General features: G+C 39.6%; 2 protein-coding genes across 2 annotated transcripts; both read right to left on the reverse strand.

The window, feature by feature from the left end:
* Positions 1-1275: 1275 nt before the first annotated feature.
* On the reverse strand, positions 1276-11855 carry LOC311157379 (cytochrome P450 2J4-like; the record flags this gene model as incomplete). Its single annotated transcript, XM_084212067.1, has 9 exons — positions 1276-1454; positions 2091-2232; positions 2405-2592; positions 4344-4485; positions 6521-6697; positions 8034-8194; positions 9446-9595; positions 10526-10688; positions 11685-11855. The coding sequence occupies 9 exons, from the start codon at positions 11853-11855 to the stop codon at positions 1276-1278; spliced, it is 1473 nt and encodes a 490-aa protein (XP_084068193.1).
* A 3376-nt stretch (positions 11856-15231) lies between these two features.
* LOC311157380 (cytochrome P450 2J6-like) lies at positions 15232-22992 on the reverse strand (the record flags this gene model as incomplete). Its single annotated transcript, XM_084212068.1, has 9 exons — positions 15232-15410; positions 15920-16061; positions 16281-16468; positions 17740-17881; positions 18042-18218; positions 19643-19803; positions 20613-20762; positions 21113-21275; positions 22822-22992. 9 exons carry the CDS (start codon positions 22990-22992, stop codon positions 15232-15234), a joined length of 1473 nt encoding a protein of 490 aa, XP_084068194.1.
* Between the last annotated feature and the right edge of the window lie 262 nt (positions 22993-23254).

The raw sequence follows: 23254 nt of genomic DNA on the forward strand, positions 1-23254 counted from the left end.
TATCCTGCCATTTCATTTAATAACAGCTAAATATCAAGTGGTTACTATTTTGATGCTGTGTTCCATCAGCCATTGAATTAGAAATAATGAGACAAATCTAAAACTGTGATTCATGGTGAACTGCCCAAACGAATCTCAATCACACAGTGGATGACATCGAGCGATAACTGATTTAACAGATGATCATCTGTTCAGCTGTCCTGTCCTCTCTCACAGAAACAGCAACATTAATGAAGGACAAGTTCTCAGCTATGATGCACAAGAGTATTCCAAACAATATAAATACTTAACTAGGAACCAATTTTTTTCTTTCTACTAATTATGGGCTTTTTAATTGTGTTTGACTAGTATTTGTGTATATGGCAACCCTTTGTGGCTTCAGGAAGCTGAGCTGCTGGGGGGTTAAAAAAGTATCTTTGGCATTTTCCATTAGCATTTTTCAATTTACCATCATCTCAAACCAAAGCAGGTTCCTCACCCAAACTGTCCCTTGGGAAGTTCCTTGCACCTGGTTTAGCAGCTGCCCATTGCTGATCCTAAAAGGAGTCAGGCATGGGAGTAAACAGTTGCCTTATTAGAAAAGACTTTCCAAAAATTGACTTGTCAGACTGTTTAAATGCTGAAAGTATGTGTCCCAAAAGAAATCTTCTCACTGTATCTTCACTCTTCACCAGCTGCACCTTTTCACTGCTGGACTCAGGTATTCTCTGCCAGGTTTAAAGATGCCCTACACATATTCTGCTGCATCAAATCTAGACACTCTCAGTAAGCTGTAAGTCATCTATAAATAAAATCAGTTATTAATTTTTCCTTCATATCTTTTATTAGTGACCATCAACAAAAAGTTGACTGAAATGTTGCTGTTGATGATAGTGACATCAAGAGGTGGAATTTTCCAAGTGTGTTTTCCCAATTTGCTTTTGGAAACAAGAATGAATTAATTCATTACCAGATAAAATGAATGAATTTTTGAAGTCTGGCAGTCAATTTTGTGCCCCAGATTTATACCTGCCAGGCCAGACAGCAACTGCAAGACGCCTTTATGGCTGAGAATGATGGGGGTCTTACAGATCAAAAGAATTTTTACCACAAAAAAAGATCACCTTCATGAGCAGGTAACAGGGTCTAAATAAAATTGCCTACTGTAGACAAAACGTGGCTTTTGAACTAGAAATTCAAATGCAATACAAAAAGCATTATATGGTCTCAAGAGATACGTTCAGAAAAATCAGGAAGACGTTTCATAGATGGTCTGTGACACTGCACACGTCCAGCCTAGCGTGGGATGGCACAGAGCCTGTAGGGCTGGGGCTGCAGAGTGCCCCCCATGAGGGGCTCCGTGCTGGCCTGGGTCACTCCCTCGGGGAGGCGGAAGGTGAACGCCCGCAGCAGGCTGGCAAAGAAAATGAACAGCTCGGTCCTGGCCAAGTGCTCCCCCAGACACACCCGGTGCCCTGCAGAGGAAGGAGAGTGAGTAAAGAAACCTGACCCCCAACAACAACTGTTTTCATCCTCACAGAGTGCAAAGATATTTTTGCCAAGCCCAGAATTTCTGTAGGACTTAGTGCAATCAATGACACAAAGCTTCACTGATGTATTTCTTCCTTCAAAGAATTTTATTCATGTAACCCTTCTGCTCCCTTCAATTACCTCAAAAGCCTCATCTTCATCATACTGACAGCTTTAAAGGAATTCATCCCACCATGTAAATGAAGAATAAGGACTTGCTTTTCCTGGGAGATGTCATGTTCTAGTGTTGAATGCATAAAGAATCAAGAGCACTGCTTGAGAGTCCTTTCCATACATCTGGTATGAAATGAGTGCCCAATATCAATGGCCACAATCATTAGCAGAGAATGTTCTTCCAAAAATAGGGCAAGTTAGATATATATATATATGTTTGTCAGGACACCTCTGATTTTCCATGCTATTATTTGTTCAGTAGAACATATGTTACTGAAAAGAATCTTGTTGATTTAAGCAGTGTTTTCCACAGAAAGGTTCAGAATAGACAAGCAGTAGGTTTTTAATAGACATCCTCATTCTACAGCCCCAATCCAAACTTGATGTTTGTGCTGTAGCCCACTTACCTATTGAGAATGGCAAAAAGGCTTCTTGGGCCACAAAGTTTCCATCCTTATCCAAGAAGTGACCAGGGTTGAACTGTCGAGGAGTTTCCCAGTGCTCTGGGTCATACAAAGATGAAGCAATATTTGGAAGAACTATGGTGCCCTGAAAGGAGAAAAACTTTCATTCTGTTCCGTGTTGACATCCAGACCATGACCCAAAGGCATCCAGCCCCCCTTCTGTTGAGGAGAATGCCCTGGCACAAACAGATTTTAATCCACACCATGCTCTACTGATGCAGGAAAAGTCTGTAGCAACTGAGAAACTGTGTCTGTACCTTTTTGAGGGGAAAGCCAAGCAAGGTTGTGTTCCTCACACACACCCTGGGCATGCCCACTGAAATAATGTTGCTGAAGCGCTGGATCTCGTGAACCACAGCGTTTGTGTAGGGCAGCTCCCTCCGATCCTCATAGCAGATCACCTTGGAGGGACCCAGAACAGCATCCAGCTCCTTCTGCACTTTCTCTGTGGAAAATATTCAGTGTCAGGCAGAACAATATATCAAGTATTTTCAGTGATTTCATTTTCAAAGACATTTTCAACTTAGAACTATGAGAACAACACCACAATTAATTTAGAAAAGTAAGTACCTTCTTCTGAAGAAAAATGAAGTAGCAGGATGTTCCAACAGCTTAAACATATGAGAACTCTGTTTCTGGGTCTGAATTTATTTGATCATGGATTAAGAAAAGACATTTGTTGCTCAAAAATTTAAAACTAAATGTTGCCTTACTACCACAAATCCAAGAGATAACAAATTTATCTTTGGGTTTTCTTTTGCCTAGATGCCTAAAACACCTGCAGCCACTTAGAACATTAAGCTCAGAGCTCTCTGAAATTTCTGCCAAGTGAGTCTGAGCCTTAAAAGACTAATTCTTGTTAAAAGGACATGGTTCTTACACAGGGTGCCTGCTAAGTGAAGCAATGCCAACTAGAACAAGGTCCAAGTACTATTTTAAAAAATTGATCTATTGCTTGGTATCTGCCTTTTAATCAAGAACAGCATGTTTTAAATTTTAATTATTGCATGGGAGTCTTGGGGGCATTAACAAAAATAAAACCTTTGATTTATAAACTTCAAGAGAGGCAGTACACACCTAATAAAAATACCTTAGATTTTTAATAAATGATCCTGTCATTTTTCAGGCTTTTTGAAGCAACCGTGAGACGCAGGGAAGTCCATTCTGCATTGATCAGTCTATGCCCATTCACACCAAGTGTGCCCTGTGACTGCCAGCAGTCCTTCATTAAACTGACAACAGAGATTTAAGCACCTTACAGAATTTAAAATGTATATTCAGAAATATTTTTAAGTTAACTTCCTTCTAATGAAGAACTATCTTGCAGAAGCACTTAAGAATCCAGGTAGTTTGAAGTAATCAGTCATATAAACACACATTTCTATCCCTGATTCAGGGAAAAAGCAAAAGACCAAACTTCTTCTTATGGTACAGAGTGGAACACTGTCACTGGATGTCAACACAGGAAAAGTATGAATGGGTTCAAAAAGAAGTCACCAATTAATTAAATGAGGACAGACATACTGGTGTCAGCTCATTCTGAGAGCCCTGATGCAATGTATTTCTCAAAAAGCTCAGGAAGAATTGCTCTGCACATGCTCTGCTTTCCCAAATATGGGCAATATTTAGTTAAATAAAACTATACAGGTGAGTCAGTGCTTTCATAACCTTAATTAGAGTAAGTGATAACAAAACATGTGATAACATGAGATTAGGCAGAATTTCTTGTCTGACAGCTACAAGTTGACCAAATTTTTCTTATCTTCATCTCTTTCATCCATTTAAAATCCTGTTCTCCTCTGGGTAGTTACACATATTCTGCAACCTGTGAGATTCCTGTTATCCAGAATAAGACATGTTTCTTCCTTTGGTTTTCATTCAGTGCCCTATGAAAGGGATTGGTAGTTATTTTAGAAATAGACTTAAAACCAAACTTCTTAAATACGTGTAGAGGTAACAGAGGAGCCATCTGTTTCCACTCCTGACTAGAATAATTTCTGTTACAAGAAACTCAAATACATCACAGAGTTAATTTAATCCCTGGATGTACTGATGGGCAGACCTACAAGTACAAAAAGGTACATGTGCCACTAGGCACATACCATTATCCAGGAATAATCTCTGATCCATGAGAATGTTATGGAAATTATTTTTTCTGTCACATGGGAGATGTCTGTGATGGGTTTATCTATTCACCTTGGATGTCTGGGTTTGCCACCATATAGAGAAGGCCCCAGTTCAAAGTAGTGCTTGATGTCTCTGATCCACCCAAGAACAGGTCGTTTATAGAATAAACCATGTTGTCTTCATTGTATGTTGACCTGGGTTCATCTTTGGACTGCAAATGATAAGAAAAGTTAGAGGTTTATACATGAAAGTTAGAAAAAACAGAATTGGAATAAATGTGATTCTATAACTGGTTCCAAGCTGCAGTGTCTTCTCCTTTTAGGACAATACAGAAAGACTGCTAAGGAATGTTAGACACCACAGATGGCTATCAACACAAAAATTAACCTTTCACAAACAGACAAGCCATGTTTGTTCCACTCTCAATCATGAAGCTAAATCATGTCCTTTGTAAAAAAAAAAAAAAAAAGAATTATTGGCTTCTATTGACTTTATGTGCAAACAGTGGTTAACTTGGAGCTTAGAGTGTTTCAAAGGTAAATCCTGCTTTAAAGATGTGTACCAGTGTGTCATTCTTCATATCTCCAGTCACAGTCCACCACTCAGTTGTTCTACCAAGCAATGCAGTGACCAGGCAGTAAACACTGGGCTGAATAAAGTTCTTAACCTGTGGCATTCAGGTTTCTTTTACACAAGGGCACAATGACTCATGTACAGCTGCTCTGGGGTTTTAGAGTTTTCAATTAGGAGTGTGAGGATGTGTATGTATGCACTGAAATTATAAATAAACACAGCTATGGTTTGGGGGAATTAATTGTCTATATTTAGGGAGGTTTTGCTCAGGGGTGTTGAACATTTCTCTTGCCAGTAGAGCAATTGAAAAGAAGGAGAGATGCTTCTCCCTGCTGTAATATCATCTAATCTTTTTTTATTGCCCCTGTTCACCTATTAGAGACAGTTCAATTTTTTTAATAAACAAACTTAGATGATTTCCACCCAGTAGTGTCCCAGAAGAGCTCACTGAAACAATTTCTGGTACACTGATATTCAAGTCTCATAAATTCCTAGAACAGCAATGAAAAGCTTTAGAAACAGTCAATGCTTTGGAAGGCCAGGTGTGTTACTGTGCTGATATTAAAAAAAATTAAAACAAGAGGATTCAAGGGGCTAGAAGCCATTTAGGCTGACATCCACACCGTACATAAGAATATAGCAGCTGATGTGGGAATTGATCAATAAATATTTATCAGGGAGAGGTGGGTGAATGCTGCAGCCCAACAGGTTGTGGCTGCCTCTGTTGCTGCTACCAGCACTTGAGAGTGGTGAAAGGGACACTGGCTGTCCCTGCAGGACAGCACTGCCACCAGGGACAACAGCCACTGCCCATTCCCCAGGGCCTTTGGCTCTCTGGGCCACTCTTGCCTTGCCACATCCAAGTAAGACCAGTCTCATCTTGCCCCTTCCTCCTCTTTCCCCTTTTTCTTCCTGTCACCAAGCAGAACAGGAAGAGGAAAGTATCCTGCCGCAGCGGAGGAGAAAGGAAAAGTGATTTAAGTGGAGGTAGGAGTCACAGAAGGGAAGGGCAACTGAGTCCAGGGATCAGGGCTGGAACCAGTACCCAAGAGATTCATACCAAGTGATCCTGGTGTGGTGTAGAAAAGGGAGAGATCTTGTGACCTCCTACAGCCCTGCAGAATCCCACCGACCTCTGCTACGCCTGACAAATATGCCCTTGTTTGTCCCAATTCCTTTGTCTGGTTGACACTTCACTGACTCTGGCACTCTCCTCTTCTCCAGTCTTGTCTGAAACACTGCTGACTCCTAGGTTATTTCTCCATAAAATGTTCTCAAAATCCAGCCGTCCTCTCGCAAATTCTTTTGGCAAACCTTTACTGAAATATTGTAGCCAGAGCATCCCATCCACTCTGTCTTCCAAAGGCCTTCCCAGCTCCCTCATTGTTCTCTGAGTAATTCACTACTCTTTTTCCTGGAGACCTTCAATCATTTTACAACTTGTGCCAATGAAAAACAATTGCAGCGTATTAACCTGCCCTTTAATGAAAGGATTGCAAGGTGCTGTGGCATATCAATGATCAGAAAGGATTTAGGAAGATCCTGGTTATTGGATTCCCATTACCATATCTAGAAAGGCAAGAGATTGTGATGATTTATACTGATTGTGAGGATTCAATGGTCCATGTTGACCTACTCCCCCATGACTGTATCATTGGGCAGAAAAAACTTACTTTTTCAATGTGATCCAGGTAGAAGTCAATAAAATCCTGCAGCTCCTCTGGTGCCCCACGCTCTGTGTGCATTTGGATCTCTCTCCGTGTAAAGTTGCTCAGGACATCGTAACAAGCCAAGGCCTTCTTGTGAGGCCCAGGGAGGCGGCTCATCAGCCAGGGGAAGATTTCATAGAGCTGTGGGAGTGACACACAAGAGGTCCTGCAAAGTCTCTATCACGAGAAAATGCACTAGGGAGGCCTGCTACAAAGAGAGGTGATGTTCACGTTAGCTCGGCATTAGTAAAATATCCTGACAATGACTGTGCTTGGGCTTTCAGGCTGTGAAAAGTAAACTGTATAATTTCTAGTTGTGATGGTAAGATTCAGAGTTCCACAGGCTTTCAGCTCAATCACAAACTGAATTAGAATTACTGTAACTAGAATGAATGGTATTAATCTATGCAGTTATTCATAGCTTCAATTGCTATGAACTGCATTCAGGCATTTTAAAAGTGAGCTCCTGCCCTCCAGTGGAGAATACCGGGAAGGGAGAAGCAAAAGTTGGAAACTCCTCACCAGGATGCTTGCCAAAGCAAGGACTGGCTCCCGGTGGCTGCTTTACAGGCTGGGTAACCCCCAAAGTACTCTCTACCAATCAACTTCTCAAGGTTCCTCCATGAAATTTCAAATATCTGAAACCCAGAAAAGCCAAGGAACAGCAAAACAATGGAACATGACAATTTCGAGAACTCTCCTCCAGAAAGAAAGACAGGGTTAGCTGCCACAACTAGATTATTTTTTCCTTCTGTTTTACCATTTAGGAAAATCTGGCCTAAGAAATAGCTGATTTCAACCTATTCTGATAGCTAGAAAGTTAATTCTGGTTTCCAGCCTACATTTATGCCTGGGTAATCTGTCTATTCTTGTATATCCAAGATACAACGTTCTCTTAATAGCTCTTTTTCTGCTCAAAATATAATTCCATTGTTTATTTAACACCAGAATTTTTATCCCTTCTCAACCTTCATTTTGCTGAGCTCTTCTTGTACTCTTTTAATCACACTACAGAAAGCACATTATTAGGTGTTTACTGGAGTGTGGTTGAATTAAATAGACTGTACTTGTATCTTAGGAAATCAGTTCTTATTGTCAGAAATCAAATTATCCATTAATGATTGCCTTGTCACAAAAAAAAGTAATTGTCCAGTCCTTGGTAAATTCACTTAGAACTTCATAGTCTTTTTGGTTAGCTCCATCTCTGGTATTTTTTATTTGCAAAATGTGTTCAGAAGCCTTAGACACAACTGTGGTCTGACTAATCACATATAGTTGCCAAGATTACAGACATTCCTACTCTCAAATGTCTGCCCTCTCTCCCACTATGGCTTTACCACCCCACTTTGAGAGAGTTCACTGCCCAGTAAAACTGCATGGGGCATCACTCACCCATTCTAGAACTTTGCCTGATAGCTCTCAAATCTGCATTTCTCACTCTCTTACTCAGAAAAAAAACAACAGATCATTCACTTACATGATGAATAAAACTTCCCCCAAACTTGAAGAGATGTTCTGTAGCTTTGATCAGCTCATGAAAGGCCTCATCCTCTCTGGAGAAACGATGTCCAAACACGACAGCACAAATTACATTTGAGACAGAATGGACAAGAGGGAAAGCAGGATTCACAGGTTTCCCTGCAACCATAATAATAAAAATCTATTTGTGTATGTATTGATGCAACTGCCCAACAGCCAAGGCACAATTCTGATTAGTAACTTACTGTTCTGGGCTTTTTTCCTTGCACACATGGTTACACCTCAATCTCTCCTGGCTGTTAAACCATGGGACTGGGCTCTATCTAATTATTTTTAATTTATACAACACTAGCCACAGCATGTCCTGATTTGTTGTGCTTTTGCATAATGCTCAGTATTGGGAAATTCAACTCACATGATCCTAACTGGGTTGATAAAGGTAGAATCTTGTAATGAAGACAAGATTCTAGCCAGTGCTTTGCAGAGTGTATGCAAATGGCATTACAGGACTTAATTCATCAGCAATGATTTTGTATCTTTATGCACCAGCACCATAAGAGAGCAAAAAATGTGCCCTTGAGGCAAAGGCCAACATCATCCTGGGTTGCATTAGGAAATGAGTTGGTGGCAGGCCAAGGGAGGTGATCCTTCCCCTCTGATCAGCACTGGCAAGACCCAGCTGAAGTTCTGGGTCCAGCTCTGGACTCCCCAGTATGAGGGACATCAGTGTATTAGAACAAGTTGAGCAAAGGGCCACAAGGAAAATTAAGGAATTGAAACATCTGGCATGAGAGAGACTGAGAGAGATGGACTATTTAGTCTGGAGAAGGGAAAACATAGGGAGATATCTAAATATGTATAAATACATGGGGGGGGGATATAAAGAACATAGAACCAAACTTTTCTCAGTGGTACAAAGTGGGGCAGGAAAAAATGTAAATACTTTAAATTCTGCATAAACACAAGAAATGTTTTTACTGTAGTGCTCACTGAACAGTGGAACTGGTTACCCAGAGAGGTGGTGAAGCCTCCATTGCTGCAGATATTTACAACTCAGCCCTAAGAAACCTGCTCAGATTGACCCTTCTTTGAGTAGGGGTTAGGCTAAACCATCTTCAGAGATCCCTTTCCACTTAGGGTGCTCTATAATGTAAATAATCAATAAACTCTGGTTTTTCTTCTCAATTTTGGTAGTTTTTAAAATAATTTTGAGCAAGAATAGTCTCCTTGAAAACACAAGATGGACTGGTGGCTTTGCATTTTCAGTCCATTCCACACAGACAGTGTAAGACTCTGCACAATCCCTTGTGGAACAAAAGCTGCCATCAGTTTCAGGACAGGACAGAGAAGTTCGTGACTAAAGATGCCAGAATAATGGCAAAACTGTATTGATATTTATTGCAGAAATACCTTTCATACTTGCAAAGAAGTCTACCAGGTAGTGAGCTTCCTCTTGCACTCGGTACTCCAGACCTCTCTTCCCCAGACCAAGGTTGCGTAAGGTCCTCAGAGCAAACCTCCTCTGCTGCTTCCAGGTGTGACCAGTTGCCAGCATAATTCCTGCATCCATTAAAGGAAGAGCTCCTTATCATGCTAATATTAATCATAGACAAAGACTACATCAAAGGATTTACTAAGCTACAGAAATAATTAAACTGTTGCCTTGCACAAAGGCACCAAGGAACAGCAGTGACCTGTAATCATGTTGGTAGGACTGAAATGGGAAAACTCAGCTGGGTGTAAGATGACTTGCAGGATTAAGTTTGATCCCAGACAATCAGGTACCTCAGGATATCTCAGCTGCTTCTCTAGGTGTTCTTTGCAGTGCTTGTCTCACACTTCCTGCTATGCCTGAAGCTCACCTGAATCAGGGTAATGATTCTCATGAAGGGAAAATGGGAAAGAGTTCTGATTGTCCACTGGGAGAAAAGTTCCTGTCTGCAGGGCAGGAAAGTTCAGTATTTAGGCTTTGTGACAGGCTTTGGGAATTTCTAGTGTGGTTGGTGGAATGAAACCTACAGCAAGGTTGAAACAGAAGCACACTGAACTTCCAGGTGCAACTGTGCCAGCAGGAGAATATTCCCAAAATGAAGGGAATGGGAAGAAGATCCCACTGTCAAACTCACTCTTCATGGAAAATGTCACAGGGGGAGGCAACATGTCCAGGACAAGGAATTGGGTTGTTTCCTGCTTTTCCTCCATTTCTCTGTGATACAACTTACCATTGCCACATCTCATCCCCTCTGAATCTGCCCCAGTAAGTATTCCATGGAAGATATTATGAATCCTTTTCCTCTTGCTAGTATTTTCCTCCTGCTACTTTCCAAAAGCTATTTCACCTCTCTGTACCTTGCAGTCATTCGTCACAGACAAGCCCTGTCTCTGTGCTACCTCTGAAGGTGGTCACAAGCAACATAAGATAATGCAATTTGTCAAGATGCACTATTTATGCACTATTTAGGTGCACTATTTATGCCTGGAAATTCTCACCTTTTCCTTTGGCCATTGCTCTGAAGAAAGGTGACACCAGCCTGCCAGAAACATCTTCGGGGTGTGTGGTCATGCCATCCTTCACTGCTTGAAATCCATTCAGTATAACCACTGGGGCCCATCCAAACCATAAGGTGAAGATGTTGCCATGAATTTTTGCCAGCTAGAGATGGGAGAGAAGCCAGGAAAGCTGAAAGAGATTAAATCCCACACACTGCAAACAGAGGATGAACCTGTTTTTGCACTGATTACAGGACCAGCCCTAAGGTGGAGTGATGTTCTCCCTCTTTCCCACCAGTCTACAATTATCACTGAGAAGGCATGAATCTCTTTTCCAATATTCACTGTTGAAAACACCTGTGTATTCCCACTTCTCAGAGCCACATGCCTATGTCAAGAAACATTTAGCATCTTTTATTACTGTATATAAGCCAAGGCTCACTTCACACTCATTAATGGGCTTAAGGGTATTTTCTATTCATTCATTTATTTCAAGAGGGTTTCTATCATCTGTACAAGTAAAGTAGCACAAAAGAAGACAGAACTGTTAGAGGAGTAATTAGCTTAGAGACTGGACTTTCTTCTTTCCTCCCATTTGATTTTGATCTCATCAATACAAACAAGCTGATACACAGAGTGCAGGGAAGTATCTATTTACTGCTCGAGCTAGAGTGCCAGTGCTCAGAAAGCTACAAATCCATGCTGTGAAAGTAATTTTTTTTAAGTATTTTTTTTCCCTAACTCCAAATCTGATATATAATCCCTAAAGATATTTAATCCTAAAATATATCAATTTTCACATGAATTTGTAAAATTTAGTAGCAAGGGAGGATAGAAAGATATCAAGTTTCACACGAATGTCAGTGAAAATCAGTGTTAAAAGGGGATAGGTTTAAGCACCAGAATGACCTTCACACATTCAGAAATTCCAATACCAGGTTTCTTAGCTTGGCAATCTACTTTACACTGCAATAACTTTTTCTTATTCTGCAAACCAAACCAGCAGTTCTGAACCAAAGCATGATATCACAGTGGCCAGGTAACAGTTACAGTACTACCAATGTAATTTTGGGAGAGAATGCTTTCACATAGCAAGCAACACGAGAAAGGAGAAATCACAAAGACTTTTAGACAATTAGGAGTATCTGAAAATAAGTACCTGCATGAGAAGATCACGATTTAACTGAAAGTTCAGCTGTATCAGTGTCCCAAGGACTGGGAGAGGGACTGGTCCAGGAGGAAACCGTCTCCGCACTCGCTGCAACTTTAAAAACTGTGTAATTAGAAGAAATACAGCCACTGCCACAAGAGCTTCACTTATGCTCAACATTTTAGAGTCTGCCTTTACCAGCTTGCCTTTATTCAAAATTGTCTATTGGAGCTATTAAGGCTGGTTGCTAAACCAGTTTTTTCATATGAGCTTGAATTCACATAATAAATATTCCCCACCTCTAACCCTACCTCTTTATTATCAACCACTCCCTTTTTGTTCCACTCATAACATTCTCATGCTTCAGCATATTAATAGATGCACACCCTTCTTCTTCTTCTCATTCAGATTATACTTATTCAATATGGATCACAGGATTTGTAGGAATGGTATCTTAAAAGACCAGGGCCAAGATTTTCCAGGCAATGGAGAGGCACGTAAATTCTCCATCTAGTTTTTCTGAGCCAATTTTGAACGGTATGTATTCCTACAAATACTCCAGTAATGCTTTTAGAAAAGCAATAGCCATACATACAAATTAGGCAGGCAAATGTAAGTGGATATTAAATCTTGGAGTTTTTAAATTGGTTTGTATATATTCTATGCACATGTTATATCTAGTAATGGCAAGACTGATAGAAGTTAAAAGCCCACATATATCTTAAGATACATATACAACTATCTAATGCTTAATACAAAAAGCAAAATTTGTTACACTCTTGAATGTAATTGAAAACATAACTGCATTAACGTATGATCTCACTTTTTTCCTTGTTAGCGCTAGGAAAACTCACAGAGGGTTTTGTCTGCTTCTGCATTTCTCCGTTCAGGCTTGACAAAAGGTGGGTACCTTTATGATTTGAGAAATCACCAGAAAGTATGTGAGAAAAAAAATGCATATTCATGGAGAAAGTACATCTAGGGTAAATATACAGGTTTAAAAGAAAAAATAATTTTAAACATGGTAAAAACTTAGTAGGGACCTTGAGCTACCGTCAGAACGAAGGGCCTCAGCAAGAACTAGTCATGACATGAGTGTGGATCCTTGGTAACTTGAAAACAGAGTCTGTAGCCAAGGCTCTTTGCCAAGCCTCAACACCAGCAGGAACCACAAACACAACACCAGGGGAGTTCACAGGCTGCAATCAGACCATGGAAACCTCACAAGAGGGGTCCTGGGCACCAGGGGATCATTGCAGTCCTGTATTACACATCCAGACTGAAATGCTTCCCTCTCAAAAGTGCCCATCCCATGAGAGCAAAGCACTTGTAAATGAAACACATTTTCACTAATCTTCTGAGAAAACTGCCAAGACTTGTGCACCAGCTCACTTCTTACAAGCTGACTTTGGGACAGAAACTATTTCCAGATTTTGTGGTTCTGGAATACAGAAGACCCTTATCCAGGAAGAACAGCCTGGAGTCTGCCAGCACACCATTTACAAACCTCCAGATCAATTAGCCTTTGTTACCACTAATGCATAACTGATTAATGAGTATTAACCAAGGGATGTTTATAGGTTTCCACAAAGGCTTTGTTTGTGTACCCCAAAAAGGTGATTTTTCAAGACAATCATTTCTAATTTATCTCTCTCCTTCAACAGGAAAAGTAAAATTCTCTTTAAAAAGAAATTGGTTTAGTTTTGCCTTCTCTGCCTCCAGTGTAATCTCACAAACTCTGCTTCAAATTCCCCAGTTTATCAGAACTTTCAATTTTGAATCAATATAATACATTCCCTTTTCTTTTAGATATTAAAAAATTTCCCATCTAAATGATTTTTCATCAGAAAAACTAATTTTTCCCCACTGGAATTTAAGCCCCAGTGCCTTCACCCCACAAGGGCTGAGTCTCACACCTTTAACCAGTGCTCAGCAGGAGCCAGCCTGGAATACTGGAAAAGGAAGATGACTGTGGGTCAGTTCAGGTCTGAGGCATGGGATTTATCTTGCTTTATTTGATGGAAAATGTATTTATGGGATAGCCAAGGCTCCATTTTCTTAATAATTACTAAATGCAGCCAGCAACAGCCTTTCTTCAGCACTATCTACCAGCTATTCTTTAGGATTAATGATTTTTAACTTGCCAAAGGCAAGCAACTGCTGCCTCCCCTCCCAGCTCCAGATGGATACAAATGATTTGTTCTTTTACAAGTGTGGAGCTACTGCCAGGGGGATGTTTGCAGGTCCAGCTTGAGGAGACTTCATACCAACCCCTTACATGCCAGGACAAGAGTGGAACAATCCCATAAAGGTAATCCTGCAGGGGAAGAAACTGCCAACCCAAGTTTCATCCTGTATGTTAGACTGGGGTGCTTTAAAACACAAGGTGGGCAGAGGCACCTGAAACAAATACAGCTGTGATGATGATGTCATTCCTGGAGATGGCACTGTCAGCTACTCAGAGGATAAAAATAATCCTTCCTGTGTTGGCATCCAGTATCCAATTTGTACCTCCTACAAGAAGAATGGGTCCCAATGCCATAAAAGAATATCCCTTGTTAACTGCCAGTAAGAAAACCAGCAAAAAATCTCCACTTCTGCCAAGTCCTTAGGTACCTGGCTCATAAAGGCTTCCAGAATTCTTCAGTAGTGCCAAATCTGCTCCTGGTCATGGCGTACTAAGTGAAGTCATCTAACTGTGATAAAGAATCCATTTTAAAAATGAAAGAATAAATTAAGTTTAATATATCTTTGGAGGATCTGGAGCAATCATCACAAGTAGACTACCTGGCATAAAGTTCCCATGTCACTGGCAACCAGTGGGCCCATAAAAAAAAGGGATAAATTATCAACACTCTGTGACTGCTCACTGTTGTCATTTGTCTTCCTGTCCTTGCTCTTTGCTTGTGATATGAAAAGCTCTCCACGACTGCCTGATGAAGCCACTCCTCTATTCAAAAGCTACCTGGTTTAGTGCTGAACTCCTGAACTGTCTTCCCAAGTGACAATGACAGGGTTGTATACAACAGGCTTACTCAACAGCAAACCATATCAGCCTAAGGGAATGTGTTATCACAGATCATACTGTCTGCCTCTAGAAAGCTTCCTCCAAGAGCTTCTTTTACCTCCTGCACCCACTAATATCCCAAGACAGACTGGAAGACCTCTAAGCCTATCTCCACAAATGCAACTGTGGTTTATGAGAATCTTTATTCATGAGACTTCAAATTCATAGATCACACTTCAAGATCATTCTCTGAAAAACGTCTTTCCAGTTGGTAATATATAATTCCCAAGTCGAATTCTTCCCTTAATGCCTTTATTTGTTACACATCACAAGAAATTCAGCAATATTTTCCAAACAGGAAAAAAAAAAAGAAGAACAAAATATTGACCCTGTATAATTATAATGCTCAGGATGCAACTGTCTGTCAAGAATCTTTCAGGGTAGTGATCAACCAAATGAAGAAGAAAGCAAAAAACTTAGGACATGCAAGAAGGAATTCACATACAGAAGCAGTCTAACAGAGTGACTCCTCCCTGAATCTGCCATTTCCTATCGAGGAATGGCACAGAGCTGGTAGGGAGGTGGCTTCATTGTGCTCCCAAAAACAAACTTGGTGCTGACTTCCTTCACTCCTTCTGGCAGGGTGAATGTGAATGCTTGTAGCAAGGTGGAGAAGACAATAAAGAGCTCCATCCTTGCCAACAGCTCCCCCATGCACACACGCTGCCCTGTGAAGAAACAGAAAAGGCACTTCAGCCAAAGGATTTCTATCACCTCCCTTTCTAAACTGCCTGGGATTTTCTTTGCTTTTTTCTGCAGATTTTATCCTTTTCTCTTAACTTTATCATTTAATGATTCATAGCTGAAAGGCTGCTTCTATTTTCCCAAAAAGTTTCAATCTACATTTACAGCAGACAGTAAGACATTATAGAAACTGTCATCAGGGTTGCACAGCTCACATTTACAGTCTTCCCAGCACCATGTATTTTTCTGCTACTGCTTTGATAGCTGGATCTCTTCTCAGAGAGAAACTGGATCTGTCTTCCAAGAAGGACTTTGTGTGTCATTCCTTCTCTTCTGGTCTTTTCCACAAACAACTGGACTTCTCTTTTCTTGGAGATATTTAAAACAGTTTGTGTATGCCCATTTGTAGGTGCCTTTCCAGTTACTTTGAGGAATGAATGGATCTGAAGTTGTTACCACAAGGACTAAATAAATCCCTGTTCAGTGCACTTACCTATAGCAAATGGTAAGAATGCTTCTCTGTTTACAAAGTTTCCATCTTTATCCAGAAAGTGGCCTGGGTTGAACTGATCAGGTGTCTCCCATTTTCCAGGATCAGCCAGAACAGAGTCAATATTTGCTAAAACTACTGTGTTCTGGAAAAAAAGGAGCAGTGGCTTCAACAAAAACTGTGACTGTAGAGTCTACTGATATCTAGGACAAAGCCTTGTGAAAGGCCATCCAGAGAGACAGTCAAACCTTAGAAGCACTAGAACAAGAGGTCGTGTTCCCATCAGGAAAAGACTCAAAACCCTTTCTAAAATCATCTAATGGACCAAAGGTCAAATTGATTCAAACATGCAGCACATTTGTACCTTTGGAATGTGATATCCCAGCAGCACCGTGTCCTTCACACTCCGTCTGGGCAGTGCAATTAAGAGTATGTTACTGTATCTCTGGATCTCGTGAATTACAGCATTTGTGTAGGGCAACCTTTTCCTGTCCTCATAGCAAAACATATGGGAACAACCCACAACAGCATCCAGCTCCTTCTGGACTTTCTCTAAGGAGGAATATTCAGTTTTAAATATACAGCAAACAATCTATAAACTCTCTAGTCATAATTTTTCCTGTTGCCTTTTGCAGACAGAATGGCATCCAACCAGATGAAAAAGATACTTTATAAAAAATAATGCCTTCAAATTCCCATACAGATGACCTGAAAAGAATTGACATTGAGGTTGTTTATAGGGTGCACATATACTTTTAAAATCAGATATTGGATGAGGTCATTCTATAATAATATGTGGGCTTCTGTTATACTTACTGCTCTAAGGTAATTTATAAAAAGACTTTTATTAATATTTATTTCTACAGGCAGGGAGTCAGCTGAAAAAAAATATTAATCATGTTTTAGGGAACAGTTTAGTAATTGACCAAGGATTGCTCTTCATTAAGAAGCACATAGATTTTGCTTGTCATCTACAGATTCCTAACTGCTATTCTGTAATTACGTGCCTTGGGAAGCACTTATACAAATCAGTTTTTCCCAAGGAATTCTTTTTTTACTTACTATCTGAGCTGAAATGGTATTTTCTGATTATGTTTTTTTTTTTAATACTAGAGACTCTATCATTACAATTAGAATTACCCCCACAAAACTTAAAAATGTGTTAATATATGCGGAGAAGATGAAAAACCTTGTGAAAATTCAGTGTGTGCAACCCAGTTTCAAGTCTTTTGAAGTTAACAAAAATGGGACATCCTTTCTCCTTAACACGTCCACATTTTCTATTTGCCAGGCTTCTGCTGTGACTGGTACTCAGCTTAAACTGTCAAGTATGAGGACTTTAAAGTGAATTTTGTACCTTCTAATCCTTTCTATCCCATACACTCCAGCTCTTTTCTCAGTCATTTTACTCTGCCAACCTCTAACTTTCTTCTGTGAATATCATTATTAAAAGCACACATTTTCAAGCTACTCACCCCAATATTAGCAACCCTACTGTATTTATTTCTGCTGCAAGAGGCCAAGAGCAAATCAAAAGTAGGAGTCAGGGATTTAAAAGGATGACCCAAAGACTCCTTAGTGGAAATCCAATCATTACTGTCTGTGGAGGGGTAATGGTGCAATTTAGCTCATCTGAGACTAAATTCCTGCAGCTGATTAAATTAATCACACCCTGCATTCTGTTTAGATCTGTTTAAAAAAAAAAAAAAAGGCAACTTGTTCATACTTCAATAATTATTTCCTCTACTTTTGTTTGAATAGGCACAACCACTATTTGAACTTGTATCATTGCTAGAGTTGCAGACCTCTTTGGATGTGCTTACCTTGAATGTCAGGATAAATTACCATATAGAGCAATGCCCAGAGTAAAGTGGTGGCTGTAGTTTCTGTGCCTGCTATAAAGAGGTCAGCAACAGTCTGGATCAAGTTTTCTTCATCATAAGTTGTATCAGCATCTCCTTTAGTCTGCAGACACAAATTGAAAAGAAGTTATGGCACACAAAAGAAGTAAACCACCTGGAGAAATCATACACTTCTAAATTTATATCAGACATCATTATAATCAACGAAACACTTAAAATCCCTTGTTGTTAGTGAAGTGTGAGAGAAGTTCAGAAGTACTCACTTTATCTATCTCATCCAAATAGTAATCAATAAAATTTCGATTTTCATCCAGCTTTCTTTTTCCTTTGTGACTTTCAAGTTCCTTTGCTAACAGAGCTTTCACAAAATCTCTGCAGGACTTCACCTTTTTAGCTGATGGCAGAAAGTGATCAGCAAGCCAGGGAGATAACTCATACATCTGTAAAAGAGATATTTTAGATATGTGAAATTACATATAAGTGTGTGGCATTTAGCAAGCTAAATTTGAATCCTAATACAGGCTTCTGGGTAGTGGAAAAAGCAAGTGAAAGACTGATTGAATTAGCAATAGATTGAAGAGATAGTGCCTGTTCCATGATTCATTAAAGATTAAAGCCTTTCTTAATTCTGTTTTTCCCTGGAGCAAGATTAAAATTTCTCTCAGTTTTATAGTATAAACTTATATATATATTTAGAGAGAGAGAGTTGTTTTAAAAACAACTTATACAAATACCTACTGAGAGCAGTTTGGAAATAGCTGAGCCTGTGTCTACCCTGATTAGAAGGGTAGCTTAGGAATCATTTCACTGGCATCTTCTGGGAGAGTTACTAATAAGGAATTTTATTTTAGCTTATTTAGCCAAAGTATCAAAATAGTCCTTAGATCCTCTAGGACCTTACCTACAGTTTCCAGTTAGTCAGAGATGGTGGAAATCATACAAGACACAGAACTGGATGAGTTCCAACAAGTTCTGCAGAAGCAGTTTCCTCATGCATGAGTAAATTCACTTTTTGACTATACACAGTACTGTGGTTCTCCCTCATAAATGATTCATAACAAAACTGCCCCAGTCTGAGGCCACCTGTTCTGCTGCTTTGGCAGCTGCACTCACAGATGCACATACAGAGGCAAGAGAGAGTTTTTCTCTCCAGTGGACCAGATGTGAAGTTATGAGTTTGTGCCCTGAATGGAGACATCATCCAGCAGCTAAAAGGGACTTGCAGTGTCACTGCACTCTTGTGAGGATGTACAGATGTGGTACAGGTGTTGCTGCCAAAAACTGTAGGGAAAAGCTGCCGTTAAGCAATTTCATGCCATGTTACCTTTGCACAAAACAGTTGCTCTACTCCAGTTTCTATGAGGTTGGCTGGCAGTAGAGAAGGAAGCAGTAAAAGCCCATTTACTCTTGACATTTTTTGACAGCCGTGTCATATAGTAGAGTGAAGAAAACCAGCTTGCCAGACAGAAATTAAGCTTATTTCAGAGCTTTTCCGATAATTTAACCCATATTTTACTACTGATTTCAAATATAGTTTCAAACTCTGGAGTTGTGCAGGTAGCACTTTTAAAAAGAAAATCCTTTGTACATCTCTCAGCCATGTAACAAATCTTTGCATTGTCATCCCTGTCCCACATACACAGGAAATTTCTATGCTATGATGAAGCATAAGCAATTGAAACAAGTTTTGAACTAGGCCTCTTGAAGCCCTGTTCTAAAGCGCTCCCCAGAAATTTCATGTGCTCTGGGTTTTGGTGGTTTTTTTGGGTTTTTTTGTTACAAGAGTAACAAGCCAGTTGCCTTTTTGCACTGTCTATCTATATAGAGACCAAGCAAGCCAACAAACAAAATTGATTTTCCTCACAAAAAAGGAGATGCTGTTCAAAAATGCTGCCAGGGCGTCAAAGGACTCAATCAGGCGGTGAAAATTCTCGTCATCTCTGGAGAAACGATGTCCAAACATGATTGAACAAATGACATTTGAGACTGTATGAATAACAGGCATAGCAGGGTCCAGAGGTTTTCCTGTAAACACAAGGGACTGCATTCACCATTAACACTTACTGTTCCTGCTTTTCCCACTGACAGGAGAGCTGACGAAATTTCATCAACATTTCTGACGTTAATTAGATGACTGAATGGTAAATTTTAATTTACTAGTAAAAGGCCTGAGTAAAAAAGTAACTTCAGACATCTGAAAAATGCTGTTGGTTAAAAAAAAAGGAAAAAATGCTGATGGGAATGGAATTAGTAGTATTAATTATAAAAATATCCAGATTTCATCAAACCTTGGCATCAGCAGATCTCACATTTGGCAATAACCGGGGTACAAAAGCAGCTGAGACATTAAATATACAGATGAGTTGAGAAGAGAACCACCTTCTATTCTTTGCTCATATAATTTCGCATTCGAATATTTCAACCCTCCCTGTGCATCCTTGGTCAAAGCTTTGCATATTTTATGCTTTTTCTTTTCTACACAGGAATAGGAGGCACTGTGACACTGATTTTTTTACTGTTTGCTGTTACCAGAAGTAACATAGAACTGACTCAGAAGAAATAACACTGATAGGGACAAGTGTGTGTATATATATATACTGGTATATTATAAAGATATAACTAGACATATATAAAACAAGACAGGAATCTCTAATTCTGTGACCTTGCTGTGGGTTTTAAGACCTCCACAAGTATCTCATGCAGGTAGCATATACAGACTTTTGAGACTCAACTCTGCACATACACTTTGAATCCATTTTTGTAATCAAATAGTTTCAAAAGTTCCCAGTGCCCCATTCTCCCAGTGCACAAACTGCCCTGCCCACCTCACATACCGTTTGTTTTCTGTAAGTATTCCACCAAGTGAGCAGCCTCCTCTTGCAGTAGATAATCCTGCTCTTTTTTCCCTACTCCCATCTTCCTCATTGTTGCCATTCCAAAACGCCTCTGCTGCTTCCAGATATGACCATTAGAGAACAAAACACCTAGAATCATAATGAACTAATGCTGTCAATGCTTTATAAATTGATGGATTGGTAAGGTTGATATATCCAAGAAGCTTCTCTTTTCTTCTATTTTTTTAAATTTTTTTACAGCAGTCTAGCAACATTCCTCTTTTCTTTCTTTTTGTATTTAGACATTTATCTTCTGTATAGAAGCTCTTTAATTAACTTTATGCTGTCATTATTGTTCTGACAGAATACAGAATTGTTTTTAAAAACTTGTGAAAATAGAAACTTTTTTCCTGATGTAAATTAAGGACTTTGAGGCTCTAAATCAGTACTCAAAACTAGGGCTAGAACACATTAAAAGAATTTATGAGAATAAAAATCACCATTTCCATGTGTCAGAATGTGAAAGATTCTGCCTTCAGGCCTTCCAGCAACATCTTCAGCACGGGCAGTCAGACCTTCCTTCACTGCCTGAAACCCTTGCAGAACAACTGCAGGAGTGTTTGAAAGCCATAACGTGAAGATATTGCCATGAATTTTGGCCATCTGTAGAACAAGGCAGAATTAGAGTAACAGGAGTGAGTACTGGTACTTTTAAATCAAACAAGATCTTCTCCCTGGGCAGGTGCCCTAAGAGTGACTGATTTTGAGAAAAGAGCAACAGGTATGTTCTTACATACAATACAGTTTGAAGTCAGGTTTCTATCTAAAGTCCCATGTATTAAAGATTGTGATGTTTCTAAAATGTCAGCCAATATTGCCGAAGTCTGCAGTGTCATTTATTGTGTCTTACAATTCAAACTCATTGTAGATGAATGCTTCCACCCTCACCACTTGCTACAAGACAGCAATCACTCACGAATTTGATGTGAACCATCTACAGATTCCCCTTTGTGTGTCAAGTGTAGCAAAAGCAGTTGAGGAGTTGAGTAATGCAGGAATCATCCTTTCCCTTCCAGCCCAGCAGTGACAGCCTTGTCTTCAGCTGCCGTGCACACAGGCATCCCAGCAGTGGGCAGGACAGTCCTTCCCCTGGTGCTGAATCAGAACCAGAAAAGTAGCAGAATAGGCTGGAAAGAGTGGTGTGTTGCCAAGACATCCCAAGAAATGCAGGACCAGAGGATTACACAATTTTGCTGCCTGGGAGCAAACAAGAGGGACTACTTCTGCACAGTGAGCAAAAATGTATGTGCTTGCACTTGCACATTTGTGTTTAATTTCATTTTTGTAAGGACCAGTTCATGGCTTTTGAAACCTTGGAATGACCAGTACTACTCTTCATGTCTGTGATGTCAGAAATAGAAGAAAACACAGCAGACAGGCACTAGCTACTTCTTTATATTATGGAATAATAACACTTTGCCTTGAAATATGCAGTTCAAGAGGATGGAGCTGGCAGGACATGGAAAAACCAGGAAAAGGGAAGGTTGAGAATGAAGAGGAAGAGTGAGGTGCTATTACTTACATATTTAAATGTTAAATATTTGGTATAGATGTCTAAGAACTATAAAACAACACAATACAAACTTCAGAAGTGCTGAATATTACAACTGGACATAGAAAAGGGTTTGAGTATACTATGAATTATTTTAGCCATTTAAAAGCTCAGTTTTGCTAAGCAGACTGAAATCTCTTGTGAAAATCTGACCAAATAGTATGTCAGAAAATAATTGATTCTAAGATCTTTCAAAAAATCCATTGACTAAAGATATATTTTAAAAATCATCCTTTCTATACTGAAAACACACATATCCTCAACAGGTATTTCATGGGATACTTAGAAAATGCCAGTGCAACAACAGTCAAAACACAGACATCCAAAAGACTGCACAGAATTAGTGAGTCTCCTTCCTATGTGTAAGACAGGACTATTATCATCATTATGGTTTTGTTTGTATGCACATAAGGTTATATATATTTCATAGTAAGTGCAAATTTTCACACAAACATATTTTAATTCTCTCCACCTATTTCCACATTTATGCAATTTAGAAAAAAATCCCTCCCTATCATTCAAAATAAAACTATGTTAAACACAGTTACTTTTCAATCAGTTTATGAGTCCATTAATACATTGCCAGAAAATACATACTTTTTTAAGATGCTCATGATGAATTTTGAAGTTCATCTGCAGCAGATTTCCAAAGAAGGGATATGGAGTTGGCCCAGGAGGAAATTGTCTTCGCATCCATTGCAATTTCAGAAACTGTATTAACAGCAGAGACAGCACAAAAAATACCAGCACCTCACTCACTGTTAACATTTTACTTCTGATTTACACAGCTACGTTGTCTCTCTACAACTGCTCTGGAGACAGAGGAGAGATCAGTTTATCTTGCTTTTGGGGTACCTCCCTGAAAAGAGAAAAAACACGTGATGCTTCTGTGATTCATCCCTTTCCCTCTTTATCACTTTCACTTCCCCACCCCAGAGAATTAAGTGTTCTTATTTTTAAGCAAATGTAACATCATTATGTTGCAGTTACACATCTGTCAATCATTGCTTCCTCAAGGGACACAAAATAT

The sequence above is a fragment of the Fringilla coelebs genome (genome assembly GCF_963513975.1).
Source record: "Fringilla coelebs genome assembly, chromosome: 10".
Taxonomy (NCBI): domain Eukaryota; kingdom Metazoa; phylum Chordata; class Aves; order Passeriformes; family Fringillidae; genus Fringilla; species Fringilla coelebs.